This window comes from Xylocopa sonorina, chromosome 1 (assembly GCF_050948175.1).
Source record: "Xylocopa sonorina isolate GNS202 chromosome 1, iyXylSono1_principal, whole genome shotgun sequence".
Classification (NCBI taxonomy): domain Eukaryota; kingdom Metazoa; phylum Arthropoda; class Insecta; order Hymenoptera; family Apidae; genus Xylocopa; species Xylocopa sonorina.
Window position 1 is genome coordinate 11,767,272 of NC_135193.1, and position 20,212 is coordinate 11,787,483.

Sequence of the window (20,212 nt, forward strand, 5' to 3'; positions counted from 1 at the left end):
GGTGTTCCATAATATAATTCGTGCAGCATATACTGTCTTCGCGTTATCTACCTGCACTGGAAGATCGACTATTCAGCGTGCACGATGGGAGAAACTTACTTTGATCAATTCATGCCGCAGGGTTAAATTTTTCATCGCACATGTTGTGGCGAAAAAAAGAAAAGAATCGGAGAAATGTTGTGCGTGTATATTTTCTAATCGATGTCCTCGCTCAGCTGGCGTGGTTTTCACTTTCTTTCTTGCCCCTCTTTCATTCCACCGCGATTCGTGTCACCATACCTTTAGTTGTCAAAGGTTCTTAACTTGACGAAGATATATGTAATTAATTTATTTTTTATTTAAAATACTTTTTGAAAGATTATTATAATCATTTAAGTTTCTGTTTAGTGAACCCTCTATATACTCACCCTGTGTAACTTTAAAAACCTATGCAAATTCTTCTTTCACGATCTACCATAGCATCATCACATCAATATCACAGCATCTATATTTAATAATTGCTAAATCCTATTTCACTCAATCCTAAAATTATTGATTATTCAATCTATACTTATAATTACTTTGTTCTTACATAAAGAATTTAAATTTATAGGTTAAAAATAAAAATAATTATTTAGTATCGATATACGGGGCTTTCGTAACACTATACGAATTTGTTCTTGTTTCTACCTGAATTATCTTCATATGGAACAGTAAAATGAACAAAGTCGTTTCATCAAGAAAATTCCTTTTTAGGTTTCTTATGACAATGCAGCACTTAGATCGAAGTCACTTGCGTTCAATGGCAAACGACGATTACCTACTGCGATAACGAACAATTTTACAATTGAATGAACAGTTATATTTGTCGTATATTATGTAGAGTGACTTCAAATTAAAATAATGCTTAGAATAGATCGCGTTGTACTTTCTTCGGTGACCGATAGAAACGAAGAATCAATTACTGTTTATTTACAGATATTTTTAATCGTTATTTTATTAGTGCAGTGTTTATCAATTAATATTAGTAATATACGGGTATATTTTAAAATCAAAAAGGGTAAGAATTTATTTATAATTTTTTTAATCCGAATTTCCTTTTGTGAAAATTAGAATTTCTGTAGAATCTTTTAGAATAATTTATCACGATTTGAATTAAACTTCTTTTTTCGGTCGTTGTTAAATACCACACAGTACTTTTCTTACGACTGACGAGATACTTACAATTTTTTAAAGTGATGTGAAGCCTTTCAACAAGAATTTCTTCTACTTTATTACCCAAAATAATGATTGGTGTTCGACAATTTATTTTGTGCTGAACTTCTGTTGCGTCACAGTCTACAAAAGAGAAAAGGATAACAAGTCTACAAACGACGTTCAGAGTGAAGAGATAAACACAATGAAAAGGATATGTAAAAGATATTTTTGTCAAAGGCCATGGGTGTCACGCTGATAATATCACAGGGTGCCACCAGACTGTTTTTGTTGCCATACGTATATAGGGCTGCTTAGTATAGTAACCACATTCGAAGTTACGAATTGAAGAATCAGTATATTTCAAGATGTTCTACGTGGTTGTCTACATTCTACTTGTCGTCTTCAGTATCTTTTGCGTTTATGATTGCATCAAACCTCGTAATTTTCCTCCTGGTTGGTGTACTTTTTAAATTTTTTTTACGAAGAAACTGCGAATATTATATAATGAATTCTTCAAGTGACAATAAAAGTATCAATGCTAATTTATAAGAGTAACATTGTTATTGTGTTAATAAAATATGATTTATAATTCTTAAATATGTATGTTTCAATAATATTTAGGAAAATTCATATTTTACTTAATATTTGCATAGGTCCGAAATGGTGGCCACTGATTGGATGCTTCTTAACTTTTCGACGACTGAAACTTAAACATAAATACGCTTACCTAGCTTTTCAAGAACTGATGAAAACCTATGGTCCGATTTTGGGCTTGAAATTGGGGAATCAGAAAGTCGTTGTGATTTCAACGCACGATTTGGTGAAGAAAGTTCTTCTTCAGGACGAGTTCAACGGCAGACCAGATGGATTCTTTTTTAGGGTTCGTGCTTTTGGAAAAAGAAAAGGTATGCGCATGATATTTATTTTTCCTTCTCTCTCCTTTCTTTCTCTCTATTATATAAACTTACTCCTAATCAGCGATAATTTTATTAACCATTACTATGTAACATGAATTCTTAATATAATTTTTATTTCTAAATCTCGACAGGCATTTTATTCACTGAAGGACCAGCATGGTCTCAATGTCGCCATTTTACAATGCGTCACCTCAAAACATTTGGACTTGGTCAATCGATTATGGAAAAATATCTGGCTGTCGAAGCTGAGAATCTGGTTGATTACCTTCGTTATTCCAGCTCAAAGGGCCCCGTACCAATGCACACAGCTTTCGACATTGCAGTATTAAATTCTCTCTGGTGTATGTTCGCTGGTCATAGATTTGACTATGAAAATGAAAAGTTGGTGGAAATTCTCAAGATTGTTCACGATGCTTTCAAGTAATTTGACGCACAAGAAAATCTAGAAACTATAAACATTTATTTAAAAGTTGTAATGTAATCAAAGCATGAACAAGTATATATAAAGTACACCTTAGACAAGCTCAAGTATATACTTGCATTTTCAGGCAAGTACATTCATGTGCAATTCCTTTTCCTATAGATTAATGGACACAATGGGTGGTATTGTTTCGCAAATGCCGTTTCTACGCTACATAATACCAGAATTGTCTGGTTACAATGACTTAATGAGAATACTTCAGAAGCTTTGGAATTTCTTAAACGAAGAAATCGACATCCATGAAAAAGCATTGCCTACAAATCAGCCGCAGAATTTGATCGAAGCTTTTCTTTTAGAGATTTCGTCGGAAAATAGCAAACGTGGTGACTCTATTTTTGATCGTGAGCCACTCTCTTTATATTATTATCCAAGTAAAAAAAATGTGTCTTTTAAAACTGAGAACATATACATTTCTTCAGGTGAAAATTTATTGGTCCTCTGTTTGGATCTCTTCTTAGCCGGCTCGAAGACTACGACAGATACTTTAGCGACCACTTTGCTATTTTTATCTTTACATTCTGAATGGATTACGTTACTTCAAGAGGAACTGGATAACGTGGTAGGCAGATCGAGATCACCTACTTTTAAGGATTATTCGTCGTTGCCTATAATGAAATCGTTTCTTGCTGAGGTAATCGGTTATTATAGTTATTTATTTGTGTAACTATAAATTCCTTGTAGTCACCTGGTGTCTTCTAATTATCCCAGTCATTTAGCCATTACAAGTATACAACCAATTGTCATTACTATATTTCCTTATTTCCGATGTGACTGCGACCATATGTAGAGTACTACAATTATTAAAAACTCTGTGTTAGATTCATTATAACTACTATATTAATAGTTATTTTACCAGATACAAAGATTTTTGATCTTGGCGCCTCTTGGAGTACCACACAAAACTGTGAAAGATTTGACTCTGAATGGATATAAGATACCCAAGGTAAACTGTCATTACATAAGGTACATACAAATATATTCAGATTATATACTGATATATACAGATTATTCTGTATATATCATATATCATGATATGTGCAGATTATCTACTACATATTATATCCCTGGAAACTGCTCAACTAATAATTTGCAAGTTGTTTGAAGTCTTGAAACTTATGAGACTTACCATGTATAACCCAACAATATACTTTCAAAACTATTTTATACGATGTAAAATTGTAAAATTACTTCTTTTAGGATACAATAATTCTTCTAGACTTCCACAGCGTGCACAATGATCAAGCTTATTGGGATCACCCGGAAGTGTTTCGACCACAGCGATTTCTCGACGAGAATGGCCAGTTCTGTCAAAATAACGCAAGTATACCGTTCGGTTTAGGTAAGTATTCTTGCATAAACCTTTCGCATTTGAAAAATTGACTCGTTAATTATTCTGCAAAACCCTAAATTCCACTTCGACCAATACTGTTAAATTCTTCACGCAAACTTCATTAATGCTTCGAAAACAATCGTTGAATAAAATCAGATCTGTAAAACGTATATTCTTACTAAATATATACATATAAATGTAATTTAAAAATAAATTTAGTAAAAAATATTGTAAATGTAAATATTTAAGATTTTTTGTATATTGCAAAGCAAAGTATTTTAGAATTGACGATATCCGTTCTGTGTTTTAGGCAAAAGGCGTTGCCCCGGTGAAATGCTGGCCCGGACATCCTTATTCTTATTCTTCGCTCACATTATACATTACTTCGACATCGAGATTTCACCGGAGCATGGTGAGCCGGATCTAAATGGACACGATGGTTTCACTATATCGCCGAAACCGTACTACCTGAAGCTCACAATGAGGTCTGACATTACGAACTGTACCACCATATGAATAAAATGGATGATCTGGCTAGAATTAGTAAGAACAATAATTTTGTAATCTTTAAAAAGCAAAATTTAACTGTAGATACAAACAGAACAGAGAAAACTCTGTAAATGTTCAGTAATGCTATCATCTAGTATATAACTATTATTAATTTCGCAAAGTTTATTCTACAGACACATGGAAATAGTTAGTAGACGTTTAGAGATGTGATCTAAAAGGACTGAATCGCCACGTGGCGCACTAAGGGAAGGTACATTTGGACTTCTGCGAAACGAGCTCATTTCGTCGAACACGTAAAACGATACGTAAAGCGACTTTCACGCGGTAGAAACAATAAACAATATTCGAGAGAAAAATTTATTTAAGTCAAACAAACGGGTATCTATATCCACGGATGGAGCAGCTTTAAACCAAATATGACATCACAGCAACAACTTTATCATTGCAAGAACAACTGATTAAATAAAAATAAGTATTTTGTAAATTTAAGTAGTATTACTCGAAACAAATGCGCGAAACAATGTATACTTCACCTTATAATACTTTTTATTGTTCTATTTCCACAGTGATCAATTAGTGTTCCTCTCATTTATAACGAACAAAAAGTTCTAGTAAAATATAAATTTTTGCAGAAATAAATCTAGTTCCTGTCTTGGTAACAAGTATCATATAATAAGGGTGCGCACATCCTGTCGTTAGTTGCGTAAATAAAATATGCAAAGTGTACCGGGATCACTGAAAAGTATTTTATAAGGAAGAGATTATCGTGGCACGGCCAGTAGCTTGTAAGGTTTTGGTACTGTCGTCAGACCAAAGATAACTTCTACAGAATATGGTCCTTGGCCAGGGACCGGAAGTAAGGTGTACTTTTGTAGTACACCAACAAGTACAAGGAACAGTGCGCTTCTAGCTAATATTTCGCCTGGACATCGTCGTTTTCCTAAAAACAGAAACATATTAGATCAGCTAAAGTGGTAAAAAACAATAACCTTTTTAATATTTTGGTATCAAAAACTTTATGGCAAGTTTTTTTGTGAAGATGACTATGCCAATTAACCGATGATGAACGTACACTCGTTCCAATTTCGTGTAAAGGGTACTTCCAATTGTTCTAGGTCGATGCACAAAGGAATATTTATAGTAAACCATTATATTTACAATTTTATGTATTGATGTGTACTTCAATAATATGGAAACTATATATGAGAAGAAAAATGAAAATATATTGTTATATACCTTTTCCAAATTGTATAATATTTGCGTTTGGCTCGTAAACTCCATTTTTCAAGTGTCTTTCAGGTTTGAACTTTTGTGGCTCAGGGAAGATCTTGGGGTCTATACTTAGACTGTATGTGTTTATTAAAATAGTGGAATTTTTTGGTATACTGTAATTGTCAAGAACTGTGTCTTCTATTACCCGCCGCGGTCCAATTATAGGAAACACTGGCCACAATCGTTGCGACTCAGTCATTACAGCATCTACATATGGTAGACTGTAACGATAAAGAATCTTTACTATCCTATACACTATACTTCTTTGTTATTTCTCTAGCGAAAATTTGGTTTCCGCAGTATTTATCTTTAAACTAGACTAAAAGTATAAACTCTCCCAGTGAACGGATTAAAAATATAGTCTAGAACTAATTTAAATCTGACATAATCATTACCTAAACTCAAATTAATCCAAGTCTGCTTTCAAATATTGATAAATGCATTAAAAGTATTAAAAATACTCTTGTGAATATGATTAAAATTAGGGGCAAGTGATGACATGTATTAATAAATTTAGTCAGGATATGCTCTTGACAACATAAATTATCAGAGCCAAAGAACTTTTCCCTATTCTGTATAATTACTAAAAATGTAAGACAAAAATCGATTACTTTTCTCTGTCCTTCGCTTCGGGATATCTGTCGCGTGGTATCACTGAATCAATTTCCTCGTGTATTTTCTTTTGTATATCCTGATGAACTGTTAGAAATAAGAACAGGAAATCCAAGGACGTGCTCGTGGTAGTGGAACCAGCGATGAAAAGATCAATCAGCACCATCATTAATTGCTCCTCTGCAAATCACACCAGAATTTACAAAGTTAATAAGGTGAAAACGTTTTCTCTTTTATAGTCGTTTTTATTATCATGGAAAATTAGTAAGGAAAATTGAAATCCATCATCGTAAATTTAACTCGGTATGGATTGGCACAATGTTAACGCAATACTTCAGTTGCAATTTCTGTCAATCAATTTACGTTATCATTTGTAGTATTCATTTGTTCTTATTAATAGATTAATAAGAAATATGCTAAAGATATTTCTTCTTAATGCAGTTAAACGTTATTGAACGTATTACTGTAAATTTGTTCGTAAATAAGGACGAAATAATACATAAATTCATTCATACCAGTAAAAACAGAACTGTTGTTTTTATTATCCGTCATTTCGTGAATGAACATGTCAATTAAATCTGACTCTTGGCCCGGCTTGTAGTTCTTCCGGTGTTCATGAATCATTTCCTATGCGAGAAAAATTCGTTAAACTCTCTCTTTTTTATTCATATATAGCAACTAATATGTTATAACAGACACACCATAAAATAATTTTTGAATTCTGAGTTCAGCGTTTGGAGAATGTTATATCCTGTCAATTGAGGTGCAATGTGACGGAGCCAGGGGAAAGATGTAACAAGTCCACCGATCATATCGAAGGCCTCCGAGCGACGTTCCATCAACTGAATAAAATAGTTCAATCTAGGGAGAAACATTGAAAAAACAATAGGGATGGTTATTCAGTACGGTTCAAATATGAAAGAAAGAAGGGTTCAGAAAGTAACAATCGCCGGTCTCGATATAGTTTTTTGGATAAATTATATGAAAATGAAATACTATTGTATTTTCATATACATTTCTTCCGTCATTTTTTTTGTATTGTTTTCATAATTATGGTTTTATAAAAATTTAATTGAATTCAAAAGAGTAATATATTTTCACGTATACTGCAAACAGTCTGTGGTGCGAAAGTGAAGAAATTCGAGTACACGTATAAATGACTTCAGGTTTAACTAATGGCGCTTTCCAAAACAAAGAAATAAATGAAAATGCATATGTATACTTTTCTTCGTCCGTGAATCGCTTTCCTGTTGCCAAAGACCAGAGAACATTTACTACAGCCTTTGTAACCACGATTTTCATCGAGTGCGGACCTTGTTTACTCAAATTATCTATAAGGACAATCAATTCTTCCTTAATCATATCGGACATCTCGCGTTTTCCAAAACCGAAATACTTCATAGTTCGCACCGTCCAATTTCGTAAATCACTCCAATCCGCTCCATCGTTCATCGTAATACCTAACATGAACGACAAGCTATCGTTAATATTTATAATACATTACGACTAGAAAAGCGCAATGTATAATAATTCGTAGAATTCGCATTTATAGAGTTGATTGCTTTTGTTATTCAATATACCTTGCTTTTTACCCATATTTCGTATTTTGATAAACTCGTTCCACGGACGTCCAACAAATTCGTCATTCTTCAATACAACATCAACGAGCTTTCCAGAAACGACCATCATTTTACTGGCACCAACATCCAAAGATATTATATCACTACCATATCGTTTTGAAAGTTCTGCAAATACTATGCATTGCCCTCCCAATTCACGTTGCAGTCGCCTTAGTAGAAACATGTTACCGACGACCGGCCATGAGAACGGTCCTAAAAGATAATACAGCTTAAACAGAATTTTTTCATTTTTCCAATGAAAAAAAGTATACTTCTTACATATTATTTGTACAACCGTTAGAAAAAAAAACACTTCGTTAGAAAAGATCAAAATGATTACTTGCTTTTATTTATCAAGTTGTATGAACTAAAAAATTATGTAATGAATATATATCTACTTGCGTTCCATATTATATTTATTTTTTATACTTAAATGTTGAAAGTGTTAAATCAACGGAATTTTAATATTTTGAAACAATACATATATTACATATATATTTGAGTATTTCCGTTACTTTTTACGGGGTATAACCGTGCGATAATGTATTCTAATGTACGCATTCACGCCTGAATGCTAGCTTTTTAAAAAATAATACAGGCGCGTCCCAAGAAGAATGTTGCATAGAGGGGTCACAATACAGGCATTAACTAGACCAGTTAGTAATTCAATCAAACCGGTTGAGTTTGTCAAGTATTTACATTGTGAATATATTCATCCACGTGATTGCATTCATGATTGATTATTTCTTATTCTTCCTTTCTTTCTTCCTTCTTTCGTTCCTTCAAATGCTATTTAACCCATTTGCAACGGATGATGTATTAATACGTTATAACTGTCCTGATCAATTTCACGGATAATATATTGGCACGTGAAGCATTTCTCTATTTTCAAAAGGAAAAATTACATAGTGATATTCACAAGCAAAAATACTAGTATGCGTTTAACTTTACTAATTTCTATAAGAGTTAGTTATAGAAAACAAACTACTAATCTTTAAGCAATAATTTGTACCTGAATAGAGCACCTTGATTCGTCTGCAACAATCGAAGTACTCAGTATCGCGGTTTGGGCCACTGCTTGCAGAATTCACACCGTTGCAAATGAATTAAAAGTTACATTATTACGAACTAATACATGCGGTTCCAAATGCGTTAATACAAAATCACAATACCTTTGAAATGATCAGAATACAATTCATGTCATTTACTAGTTTTACTTAATTCAGAAAAATAATTAAACGTAATCATTTCTGATCTTGGAAATAGAATTTTCAAATTTGTATTTCAGACAAGGATCAAACAGGATCGTTTCAATAAAAGAAATTAAAGGTTATCATCGTAGCTGCGTTAAATAATAATTTAATGACTGTTACACGAAATTTACACGATTTTCGATCGAAAAGAAAAATAATTTCTGTTACCTGGCGGTCTGTTTTTCGAATTTCGTTTAATTATTAAAGAAATGATGACTACAATCAGCATCACTAACGCTAATGTCACACTACCGAACATCTTCGAATGTTTCGAGCACACAACCGTACGAGTTACTCCAGCAATATATGGCGTTCGAACTAAAATTGGTTACACGATGAATAAACTCGTGGACGATAAATCGAGCAGACCTGACTTTCCCGTTCACGGCTAATATATCAAATCAGTTCTTAAGTCTCAAATGTAGCTCTAAATTTCAGCCTATTGCGTCTAATCACTGCTGATAACGCAGTGTCTCCGCGATAAACCTGAATCTAAGCTGGCAATGCTTCAATGGGATATAATTAAACAAATTGTTCTGGCAGGTTTAAAGCGAACATGACCACGTAACTCATGAAACATTCATAGTCAATTTTTATTATATCCACGTGACAATGCCACTTCAATTCTTTCGAGGACAAATATCTGCTATACATATGATAATAAATCTTAGTATATGCACTTTCCAAGGATAAACATTGAAAGCTGATAGTATTCACCTTCAAGAATACATTAAAATAAATTTCTACAATACCATTTCAACAGATTTTATGATTATAACAATTGTTTTTAACTATTATGTAAATTGAACTGATTACCAATTCTTTCATTGAAATACAAATTGCTTCGCATTTTATTATAATGTACATACATAAGTATTTGCTTCAAATATAGTTAGAACATATGTGCATATTTACCCGCATATTTCTACATAATTCTACTGTAACAATACAATGTATCACATGCACGCTGCATAATGAATATCACATATCTACAATTTACATATTTTAAAACTGTAATCAGTATTTCTAATTCTTATTTCCTTCGAACTATTTTACATTGAAAATTAGGTCTAGTTAAAAGATTTATATAATGTCTAAATCAACTTCCTTTTTCGGACGTTTTTTCATTACTTTTTTCCCTCTCATTGTATCCAGTTTTCTTTTCCTAGCTTCTTTCTTCTTTTGCTGCCTCGCGATTTTACGTTTAGCAGTCAATTCTGGATCTGTTACAAACTGCAATAAAAAAAATTCGTATATTTATTCTCATTTTTTTTTATCATCATTATTCAGGAGAATCTACCTGTTGTGTCCGAAGTTTTTTTCTTTCTGTTTTTTTAATATCCATTTTCTGCTGTATTCGGCACAATAATCTAGAGTAGTCTTCACTATTTAAACGTTTTTTAATCATCATAGCTGCTTCTTTAGCTAACCGTCTTAAAACGATATTCTTTTCTTCTGTGTTTGACATTTCACGCACAATCGGTGACATCAGATTAAAAAGTACAACGTTTAAATATTCCATGGATACTGTGGCCACAATTCCGGCCACCCATTTAAAGTAGGCAGTTCGCTAAAAAAAATTAAGTACATCATTTTTATGCTAAATATTTGCTTAATATTACAAAAGAGAAAATTAGTGCCTTCCTTATCCTAATTGATTAATATTCAAACTATTCCTTTCTCTAATTAATCGAAAATAACTCTAATCATAACAATTTGTTTATATATATAATATCTAACTATCAGAAAGTTTATTTACGTATCTACAAAATTTATAACACTTAGACAGCTGTTAACTATTTTAACCTTTATTTAAATAAATGAAGCGTTAAAAAGTAAATGTTTAATTATACGGAAAATGCTTTATCTAAATACTAATATTTTTCTACGAATTCTGATACAGGAAGGCCTCTTTATACATATATATGTGAAAATAACTATAGATAAAGTACCACTGTTATTGATTTAGGAGCTTGGGCTACTTCTATATTTACAGCTTTTCTCAGTCTTCTAACCAACCAAGCAAGAGATAATTGATTCTTATCTTTGTCTTTCACCTCATCGAGTTGATCGCTAACAACTGTATTTGCACTTTTCATAGATTTCAAAATTCTTGCTATGAAAATTAAATTTTTAACGGTTTGTTCAGTTAGTTCTTCCATCGTATCAGGTTGCAATTGTGCTACTAAATCTAAACTTAAACTTCTTATAACGGTGACAGGATCTGAATACATGTAATTGATTTGCGTTTCACGATTTTTAGGGTTTTCTAAAACGTCTATAATCTTATCGATATCGAGAGCAGCTAAAATAAAACCAATCATTTGAGACGCAGCTAAACGAACCCATGTATGAGGATGCGCCAATAAAGATTGACTATATTCTGAAATTTACAGAATTCTATTTTAGAGTAACAGCTTAGAACAATAAAATCCGGATAATGTTATTGAATATTAAATCTTAAATTTACCAGCGAAAGAATGAACAGCACTTGCATATTCCGCACTTTTAAGGAATGCTGTACAATTGGCCGATATTTTCAGTAACAATTGTAGCACTTGAAACATATGATGATCTTTCATTCTCTCTGGATCTTTGATGTTACGATTTATTTCCAATTGTGTTTCCCGTTCCCTGTGTAATCTAACAAAACGGCCAGGTCTATTACTATCATCAAAGTTTGCGTGGAACTGCTTTAAAAGGAGAGGCAATATTTCTTCCAGACGAGACTCGAAAGTATCCTTCTCCACAGTTACAAATATACCACATAATTGTGCAGCCAAAGTTCGATGCATTACCTGAAATAACATATAAATAAAATAATTTAGCAATAAATATCACTTTTATAGTTTGTAAATTATATACATGATTTAATTTTAATCTGTTCGATATAAGCATCAACTATATTCAATAGCCATCGAATGTGCTTCTACAGCCAAACGTCAATTACAATCGGCAGCAACCAAACACGTTTTTATGGCCGCATATCGTTCAGAGCTAACAATCTCTAGAAATCTACACACATATAGCCTAGTCTCATTCTTAGTACAATGTTTATGTCAAACAAATTATAATTTCTTATAAAACACTACGCGGTGGATGAATGTTGTACAGAACAGATTGATAACAATCACCTTGGTATCTTTTAACCATGCTATAACTATATCGAAAAGTTTACTCCTCCTATTGTAAGGTATACGTGTGATCATTTCTCTGATACATTTAGCACATAATTTGCGACATGTTGGATCATCATCGTTTATCAATCTTGCACCTGCCATCACAAATATCAAGTCTGACTTCAGGACCAAAGTTTTCTGAAATTGTAGTCACCGAATGAATAATCTATCACATTTTCAGTAATTCGTAGAAGCAAACAAAGAAGCTTACTATTGGAAATCCTGTAACAATACTGTAAAGCATTTCTAAAGCGCTAAGTCGGCCTGGTTGCATTTCGTAGCTGAGTTGCGTCAAATAAAATACTATATGTTTATTCAAATGTTTTCCAAGAGGGTATTCCATTATATAAGAATAAAAAACAGAACGGGATTGTACCCGAACGTGTTCCAATTCAGATGTAATGCTCAAAGCCGCAACTTTTTCCATAACAAGATACATTTCCGGAAGAATCATTTTTCGAGAGATTATCGCTTTGAGCAAGCCGAAAGCCGTTGCCTGTTTCTCACTGCTGTGCATATCTTGTTCAGCATACATGACGAGGGCTTTCAACTGATCCGTACTGATTGTAAAGTGATTCACATCACGAACAATGACAGACATACATTTGAAGCCAGCCATCACTAAATCAAAGTTATCTCCTTTGCTCAAACCAGCCGCAGCGTATTTATGCAGTATATCGAAAATAAATGAACATATATCAGAGATCGTTTCTCGTACTGAAGATAAATCCATTTTGAGCAACCAATTTAGACACTGTAAACCTAGAGTACTTAACTAGAACAAAGAGTTACATTATTATATTAGGCAAATCATTTTAATCATTACTTTTAGTGATGATAAAGTAGAATTACCTTAACATGTTGGGATTTTAAGCATTCGCTAATGAGTGGTACAAAAGGATCTATAAAAGGCTTGAATTCTGCATTTGATATTCTATCTCTTTTTAATAAAATATGGAAAAGTTTCAAACCAAATTCTATGATCACATGAACATTAACATTTTTCGACATTTTTGAAGTAGCTTTTATGCCCATTTTGTTCTTCGGTTCTGGAGGTATGATAAAACAATCTGGTTTCTGTCTAGTCAGTGTATCTACGTCCTTTTCAGTAAGTTGTTTTTCCTTCTGCTCAGGCATGAATTGAGGAATGCTTTCAGAAACAATACCGTAAAGGAATATTAGCATTTGTTCTAACGGTATGAAGGTGTTATCTGCTAAACCTAATACTATATTCCTTAAACATTCCACTACTTTCTGCACAGTTTTATGGGAATGCGTCTTTACAAGCACTTCTTTTAACGGCAAGATTAAGTCCACTAAACAAGATTCGGTAATATATTGTGCTAATATATGAAATATATCGAAACTCTTCGTAGATTTTGCTTCTGAAACGTTTTTCACGATTCCTATTACTTCTTTTTCTTCTGCTGTTAACCCGAATAAATCTACTTTACATACCTAGTAATTTAAAGAGTGCATGATCCATTAATATAATGAATATAAAAAGATTGATGTTGCTTACACACAACAATTGTGCAACAACAATGACATAACGAAAATTATGGTTTTCCAAAAAATAAGTTCAACATTTTGTTGAAATACTAAATTGATAAGTTTGAACTAAGACGAAAAAATGATAATATAGTCATTTAAGTGCTATAAATTCCCAACAAGAGTTACTTTCGTAACAAATTTTTCAATATGTCATTCTTGCAACAAATAATCAATACTATATATTTATTATACTACTCACTGATAGAATACTTCCAAGGTTGTTATTAATATCAAATTTCTGAAAATAAGGTTTCAGAGCAACTAACACTGATTGCACTGTATATGCGAGAACGTGAACTTGAAAACCCCTTGTTAATAAAGCATTCATCTCTCTCAAGAGATGATGAAGATACTTTGGACCTAGAGTTATCATAATTTTTTGTAATATTTCTCGGGTAACGCGCCGTACCGATTCCAAGCGTGATTTCAAGAATGTACATAACTTCATGAAAATTCTAAAACAATTAAAACATATTTTTATAGCTATTTATTATCTATTAGTTTCATATACGACAATTATACGTATACATACCCTGGTAAGTTAGTGTCCAAAATTCGTTCCGGTAGTTTCTGTAATAATTTAACAAAAGCAAGCGCAATGGGAACTCGCATTAATTCTTCTTCTTCATTGTCTATCGCAACCTTCTTCTTGTTAACTTTATGACTACTTTCACGATTTGTTCTTGCTATAATGGAACGATGAAGCTGTGGTAATAATTCTTTCGATATGCTAAAAACAACTCGGTGTCCACCACTCTGTGAAAGAACGATTTGTTTTTCCATTACAGGTACCTCTTCTATTCCTTTTTCCGTATTTTCCGTAATTTCCACGACATTATCTATATTTTCAGAATTTAAAGCTTCTAATTTCTCATCCATTTCATTTTCCATATTTTTATCGTTATTTTTTTTATTGGTGTCTTCATCTTTTTCTTGATTTATATTAGAAATTGTCTGCTTTTCAGAAATTTCTTTGGTATTATTTGATTCTGGAGATTCTTCTACAGGTTTACACTTTGATATATCAAAATGGAAGGCATCTAAAATAGCAACAGTAATCCTAACAAGTTGTTTTTGGAATTGAATGGAGCTTCTCAGTTTTTCCAGATAATGTTTCAAAATGATCTCGTACTGATGCCACGGTAAAAGTCTGCATACAGTACCAACTGTTTCTATTGCGGCATCAATAATACTATTTTTTTGCATGAAAGCTTCATTGCATAAATATGAAGAAGCTAGAGGAAGAACGAACTGCGTCAATGTTCTCGGATTTGGATTCTTCTTCAATGTTTTGGCTACACTGCAAAATTTAAGCAATGCTCGAGCTCTTCTGTGTAACTGCAAATGTTGCATATTTTCGAAGAAATCCACTTCTGGATCAGCTTTATTAGTTAGCAGTGATAAGTCTCGTAAAACAGGATGCACTTCTGGGCATTCCATAGCCATGTGGCCTAAAAATGCTATCGATTGAAGTCTAACAGTCTCATTTTTACTAGCGATCCCTTTCCTTGTAAGTGCCAAAATTGTATCATCCATTAAATAACGTCTATTCACGGTACTTTCTTTATGTTCTTTTGCCAATTTACAACCAAGAACTTTAAGACACTGCCCTGCATTATCTTTTGTTGCTAAGTCTGCTTCATTCTTAAGGAAATAATAACAATTGTAAATAATTGCCACACCAAACTCTAATGTAATCTCATTCTTTTCTATCGCGTTGTTAATTTCAGAAAATGCGTCCAATCTTTTTTGGAAATCTGGTTGATCGATCCACCTACGATCCCATGCATTGACAGCACTTAATAACTCATAATTTCTCATCAAGTTCTCACGACAATCTTCTGGAGCTTTTTCAACAATAGTTTTGTAAAGTTCCAAGAGTAACTTGCGTGTAGGAATAGTCGATATTATAGCTAATAAAGGTAAAATTGCGCGCATATGGATTGTTGGATCCTTTACTTGTCTTATAAGATTTATTGTTGTTGTAATTAATTCGTTAATCGTTTCTTCTCCTTCTCCTGCTCCAGCCTTTTTAGTTAATATAGGTAAAATAAGAGTTAGAAGTACATCAGACGCATCCGGATCTTTGACAAATTCCGAAATACGTGATAAAATTACTAACTCAGTTTTATTTATCCCTTTGTTCGATTTTTCAAGCTTATTTTTAATGAATTCCAAAATACTAACTACGTGAGGTAGAAGTATGGCGGACCCATAATTAATGCCACTAGATAAGGCTTCCTCGTTTATGTCAAGTAAATTGTTAAGTATTGGTGTTAAAGGAACAAAAGGTGCATCAACTTCCATGTCATTTTCATTTATCTTTCCATAGTCTTGCAACGTTACCATTTTCTCAATCATCTCGAGAATAGCATTAATTACAGATATATGAGTTTTTGGACCCAATAAAAGTTGCATTATGTATGGAAGAGGGTGAACAGTCTTATTGTCTATGCGATGTTTTATAAATAGCGGATAATAACGTGAATTTTGACTCCAGGCCATAAGTAGTTTCAGTAACGGAGTAGGACTGTGAATACCCTCCATGGGTAACTTTTCTAACCATGGAAATACAGCTACATTAAACAAGGCATCCATTTCGTATTCACTCCACTCATAATTTTCATAATGGTTAAAAAATCTTGCTAATATCAATATACAACTTGTTCTCACATTTTTAATTGAGGTCAAATAGCCAGTGTGAACTTCATCCGATTTTTGTAAAATGCCAGTTACTTCTGCCAAAATGCATATTACAAGATCGAGTAAGTAAGGTAATAATTTTTTTGCCATCTTACTACCAAATTGTTCTATCAGAATACCAAGCAAATTTACAACGCTCTGTAAACGTTTAGGTGGTATAACATTGTTCAAATCCACAGTGGTAATAATATCGTGCGTGAGTTGTTTCAGGTTTACTTCTTTGCTTGATTCAATTGATATATATCTCTTAAAAGGTTTAAATGCCATTTTCGTAAATATAATCATTTCATCTTCTTGTGTTCCAGCTAAAAAGCGTAGAATTATTTTTCGTTTTAGAGTTCCACCAGCTTTACCACCAGTTCGCATTCCTGTTTTTGTAACCATTTTCGCATAAATTATTCTCATTAATATCGGGATAAAATCATTACGATGCTCGTCCAGTATCATGTTACTTTCTTTATCAATCTTGAAATGTATTAATTCATTTTTCATATTTTTTTCATCAATTAAATTAAGCAAATTTTCCTTGTAAGGTAATAAGTACCTGTACTTATAGGTGAGGAGGCAATTTAAAGCACCTCTTTGTATATCAGAATTTTTAGACGACAACAAATCCAAATAAATTTTCTGAATCTCCGATTCCCTGTACAATGTTCTTGGATTCGTCATCTTTTCAAAAATATTGAGTTGAGCAATTAGTAGTTGTACTTTGTAGTTTTTTCTTAGTACACATTTATTTGCCCGCTTAAACTCTTTATTTATTCGTCGCAATTTTATGTTTGTAGAAAAGGTTGCTTCTTTCCTTTCTATCTCATTTTCCGCATTCTCTTCAGTCGCGTCATCACTCTCATTTTCTGCATCACTTTCGATTATATTATCAGTTGCACCCAACTCTGCAATTTTTAAAATGCTGCAACACTTAGCATCCTCGGAATTCGTCTTAAAAAAGTTCTCATTCACAAAATTGATAAATAAGCCCGTTATGTCTCTGTTTTTCATTTCGCAAAAATGTGAAAAATCTGCCATACATTTCCATAAAAGAATTTTACGATTTTCGTAGTCTGGTTTGTCATTGCTTCTTTGTATCGCATTCTCTATTTCAGAAATAACTTCACAGTCAAAGGACGGTTCATAGCTTTTAGTTACATCCTGATTACTTTTCAATTCGGCCAAGAATATAGGCCAAAACTGTTCGCATTCTTTGGTCGCGTATGTAACTATGGTCTTGCTCACAGGTTCCCATAATAATGAAAAATTTATATAGAGATTTCCTAATAAATATCGTAATGGAAAATCATGATAGTTATCGTCTAAACTTGCCACTACGTTATTGTCAAATGACAAAGCTTGTAAATGTAGCAATTTGCTCCGATAACTTTGCACACTTATAGGCTCACATTCTGCTAAGAACATATGCGTCATAGCTGTCGTTTCTACTTCTTCATTTGTAATTGACAATTTTATTTCCTTGATATCAGAAAACAGAGAATATAAATGAGCTACTATTAAACGCACTTCACTGAAAGGTGAACTCAATTTATGAGCGATAGTTTTATTTAATTTATCAAAGAAAATTTCATTTACGTATGTTTTCCGATACTTCGTGGTGCCATAGTAAGTTACAAATAAATCAATTGCGTTCAAAATAAACTTATTGTCAGGATATTTCATAATTAAGTCAAATATGTTCACATCATTTGTTTTTAGAAACTCGTGCAGGATTTCTGTTTCGAAAATGTGAATTGCTGCCTCTAAAGCTATGAGAAATGTGAAACATAATTTATTCATTTCACTTTCTGTGCATGTAGTTAGTATTTGCTTATACAGAAATAATATTCCCTTTTTCAAGATGTCCTTAAATTCTTCTGGTAAAGGTTTCAAGTGTGGCAAAATAATTAACATTTTTATTATGTTTGTCGATACATTGCCTTCAAGAAGGACTTCGAACTCTTTCTGCAAAAAATTTATGCTGTTAGGCTTTATACCTCGTATATCCAGAATGTATTTCGTCCATTTGTTTAAATTTATACCATTCAAGCATAATGGAGCTTTTACTTTAATTATTTTGGTAAATAACTGTAAAGTACTATCATTGAAACCAATGAAAATACTATGTCGTATTATGTGCGGCAATACTAATGTTTCAAACGATGAATAGTGGATTAAACTTTCAACAGCGTTATACAATAATGTAATATCTTCCACAGACATAACTTTTAATAATATTTGACTAGCTGTTTCTTGCATTAATTTAACATGGTCAGCCAAAAGTATAGCAACTGATACATTTATAGTCTTTTCTAACACATCATTTTCATTTTGAAACGTGTCTAAAATCTGTAACAATTTCTTAGTTAAAGGTACAGGGTTTATAATCATTTTCCCATTTCTATAACTGATAACTGTATTCAGTAGTTGCATCAATAAAATCAAACTTTTCTCTCTTCCAGCTTTTGGTTGGAAATGCTTAGTTTTTTCAATGAATGTGTCCATGACATTTAAGAGTGCAGACCAGAATATATGAGATTTCTGTGAATTTATGTTCTGTAGCAAGCAATTAATGATTTCATTTAGTAAATCGAACATTAATCCTTGATTCAGAGATTCATCACATAGTGCATTGAAATATAATAAAAGCATTTGCTCTGCACACGAGTGAAATTGTCCTGGTATACCAGATATTACTTCAAATAATAATTTACCACATCCTGGTACTCCGTTAGGATTTTTTGTCAATACATGCAGTACCGTCTTTAAGAAGGAATCTTTATCCTTAATTTTGCGTACCACAAATGCAAAACTTTCAGCTGCAAAGCTGTTTATATAAGGTGGTTGAGTATCTGCCAATAACGGTAACAATAGATTGAGCACAGTTTTAACATTTTTAACCAAATATCTCCATAAAAATTTGAACAGATAAGCTAACGATGTAAATGTAAGCTCTATTTGTTCTGTATCTTTTGTCTGTAATAAATCAATAATGACAGTTAAAAATTTAGGAAAGTATTCATAAAAATCTTTTTGCAAATCTTTAGATACAGCCACTGTTAATCTGTAATAAAAGTTTTACATAAAAAATACTCATTAATAACTCTCTTACGTTACATTTATATCTGTATTGCATTGCGTTTCGGTACTCACTCTAAAATTGGTTCAAGAAACAAAATGTCTTTCTTCTCCAAGTATTCGACTAAAGTATCTATCACAAATCGCTTTTCATTAACCAACTGTGGCAGTGTAACAATGTTACGGACTTTCTTTTTAAAACTGCTGTAACCTTCTGTAAGGTTAAGGTAATTCCATTTTTGAAGTGTCTGATAAAAGCACGTCTCAACATCTTCGTCGCTCTCCTCATTTCGATGAGTAACACGATGAAATACATCGACGTCAATTTCACTTACTCTCTCAGAGAATCTTTTAAACTGGAACAGATGAAATAGATTGGAAAAAGTTTCGCGCGAAGGAATTATTTCTGTACACTCTATACCTGAAACGTATTTCCTTCCTTGTGCCGAACTGGTTTATTCTTCATGATAATGAAACAAACAAAAACTTTTCCTCTTACGTTAGTTTGAATTACACATTTTAAAAACAGATACAATTTAA

The 20,212-nt window shown here is 32.6% G+C and overlaps 4 protein-coding genes across 4 annotated transcripts in view; 2 read left to right on the forward strand and 2 right to left on the reverse strand.

Annotated features, from left to right (window-relative positions):
- The window catches only part of LOC143430478 (uncharacterized), a 64,277-nt gene that overhangs the window by 16,474 nt on the left and 27,591 nt on the right, over positions 1–20,212 (forward strand). The window lies entirely within an intron of this gene.
- LOC143430538 (methyl farnesoate epoxidase) lies at positions 1,272–4,489 on the forward strand. Its single transcript, XM_076906858.1, has 8 exons — positions 1,272–1,629; positions 1,830–2,081; positions 2,225–2,513; positions 2,677–2,915; positions 2,994–3,205; positions 3,431–3,517; positions 3,772–3,913; positions 4,215–4,489. Exons 1-8 carry the CDS (start codon positions 1,542–1,544, stop codon positions 4,418–4,420), a joined length of 1,515 nt encoding a protein of 504 aa, XP_076762973.1. The 5' UTR covers positions 1,272–1,541; the 3' UTR covers positions 4,421–4,489.
- On the reverse strand, positions 4,943–9,577 carry LOC143430563 (putative cytochrome P450 305a1). Its single transcript, XM_076906906.1, has 8 exons — positions 9,339–9,577; positions 7,879–8,130; positions 7,521–7,758; positions 7,000–7,159; positions 6,814–6,925; positions 6,298–6,478; positions 5,651–5,907; positions 4,943–5,354 (listed from the first exon to the last, which is right to left on the reverse strand). Exons 1-8 carry the CDS (start codon positions 9,427–9,429, stop codon positions 5,176–5,178), a joined length of 1,470 nt encoding a protein of 489 aa, XP_076763021.1. The 5' UTR covers positions 9,430–9,577; the 3' UTR covers positions 4,943–5,175.
- LOC143430009 (small subunit processome component 20 homolog) lies at positions 9,836–20,194 on the reverse strand. The gene is made up of 11 exons (XM_076905962.1): positions 20,094–20,194; positions 19,748–20,028; positions 14,436–19,658; positions 14,103–14,358; positions 13,202–13,807; positions 12,561–13,124; positions 12,305–12,487; positions 11,641–11,968; positions 11,123–11,553; positions 10,471–10,740; positions 9,836–10,403 (listed from the first exon to the last, which is right to left on the reverse strand). Exons 1-11 carry the CDS (start codon positions 20,136–20,138, stop codon positions 10,254–10,256), a joined length of 8,337 nt encoding a protein of 2,778 aa, XP_076762077.1. The 5' UTR covers positions 20,139–20,194; the 3' UTR covers positions 9,836–10,253.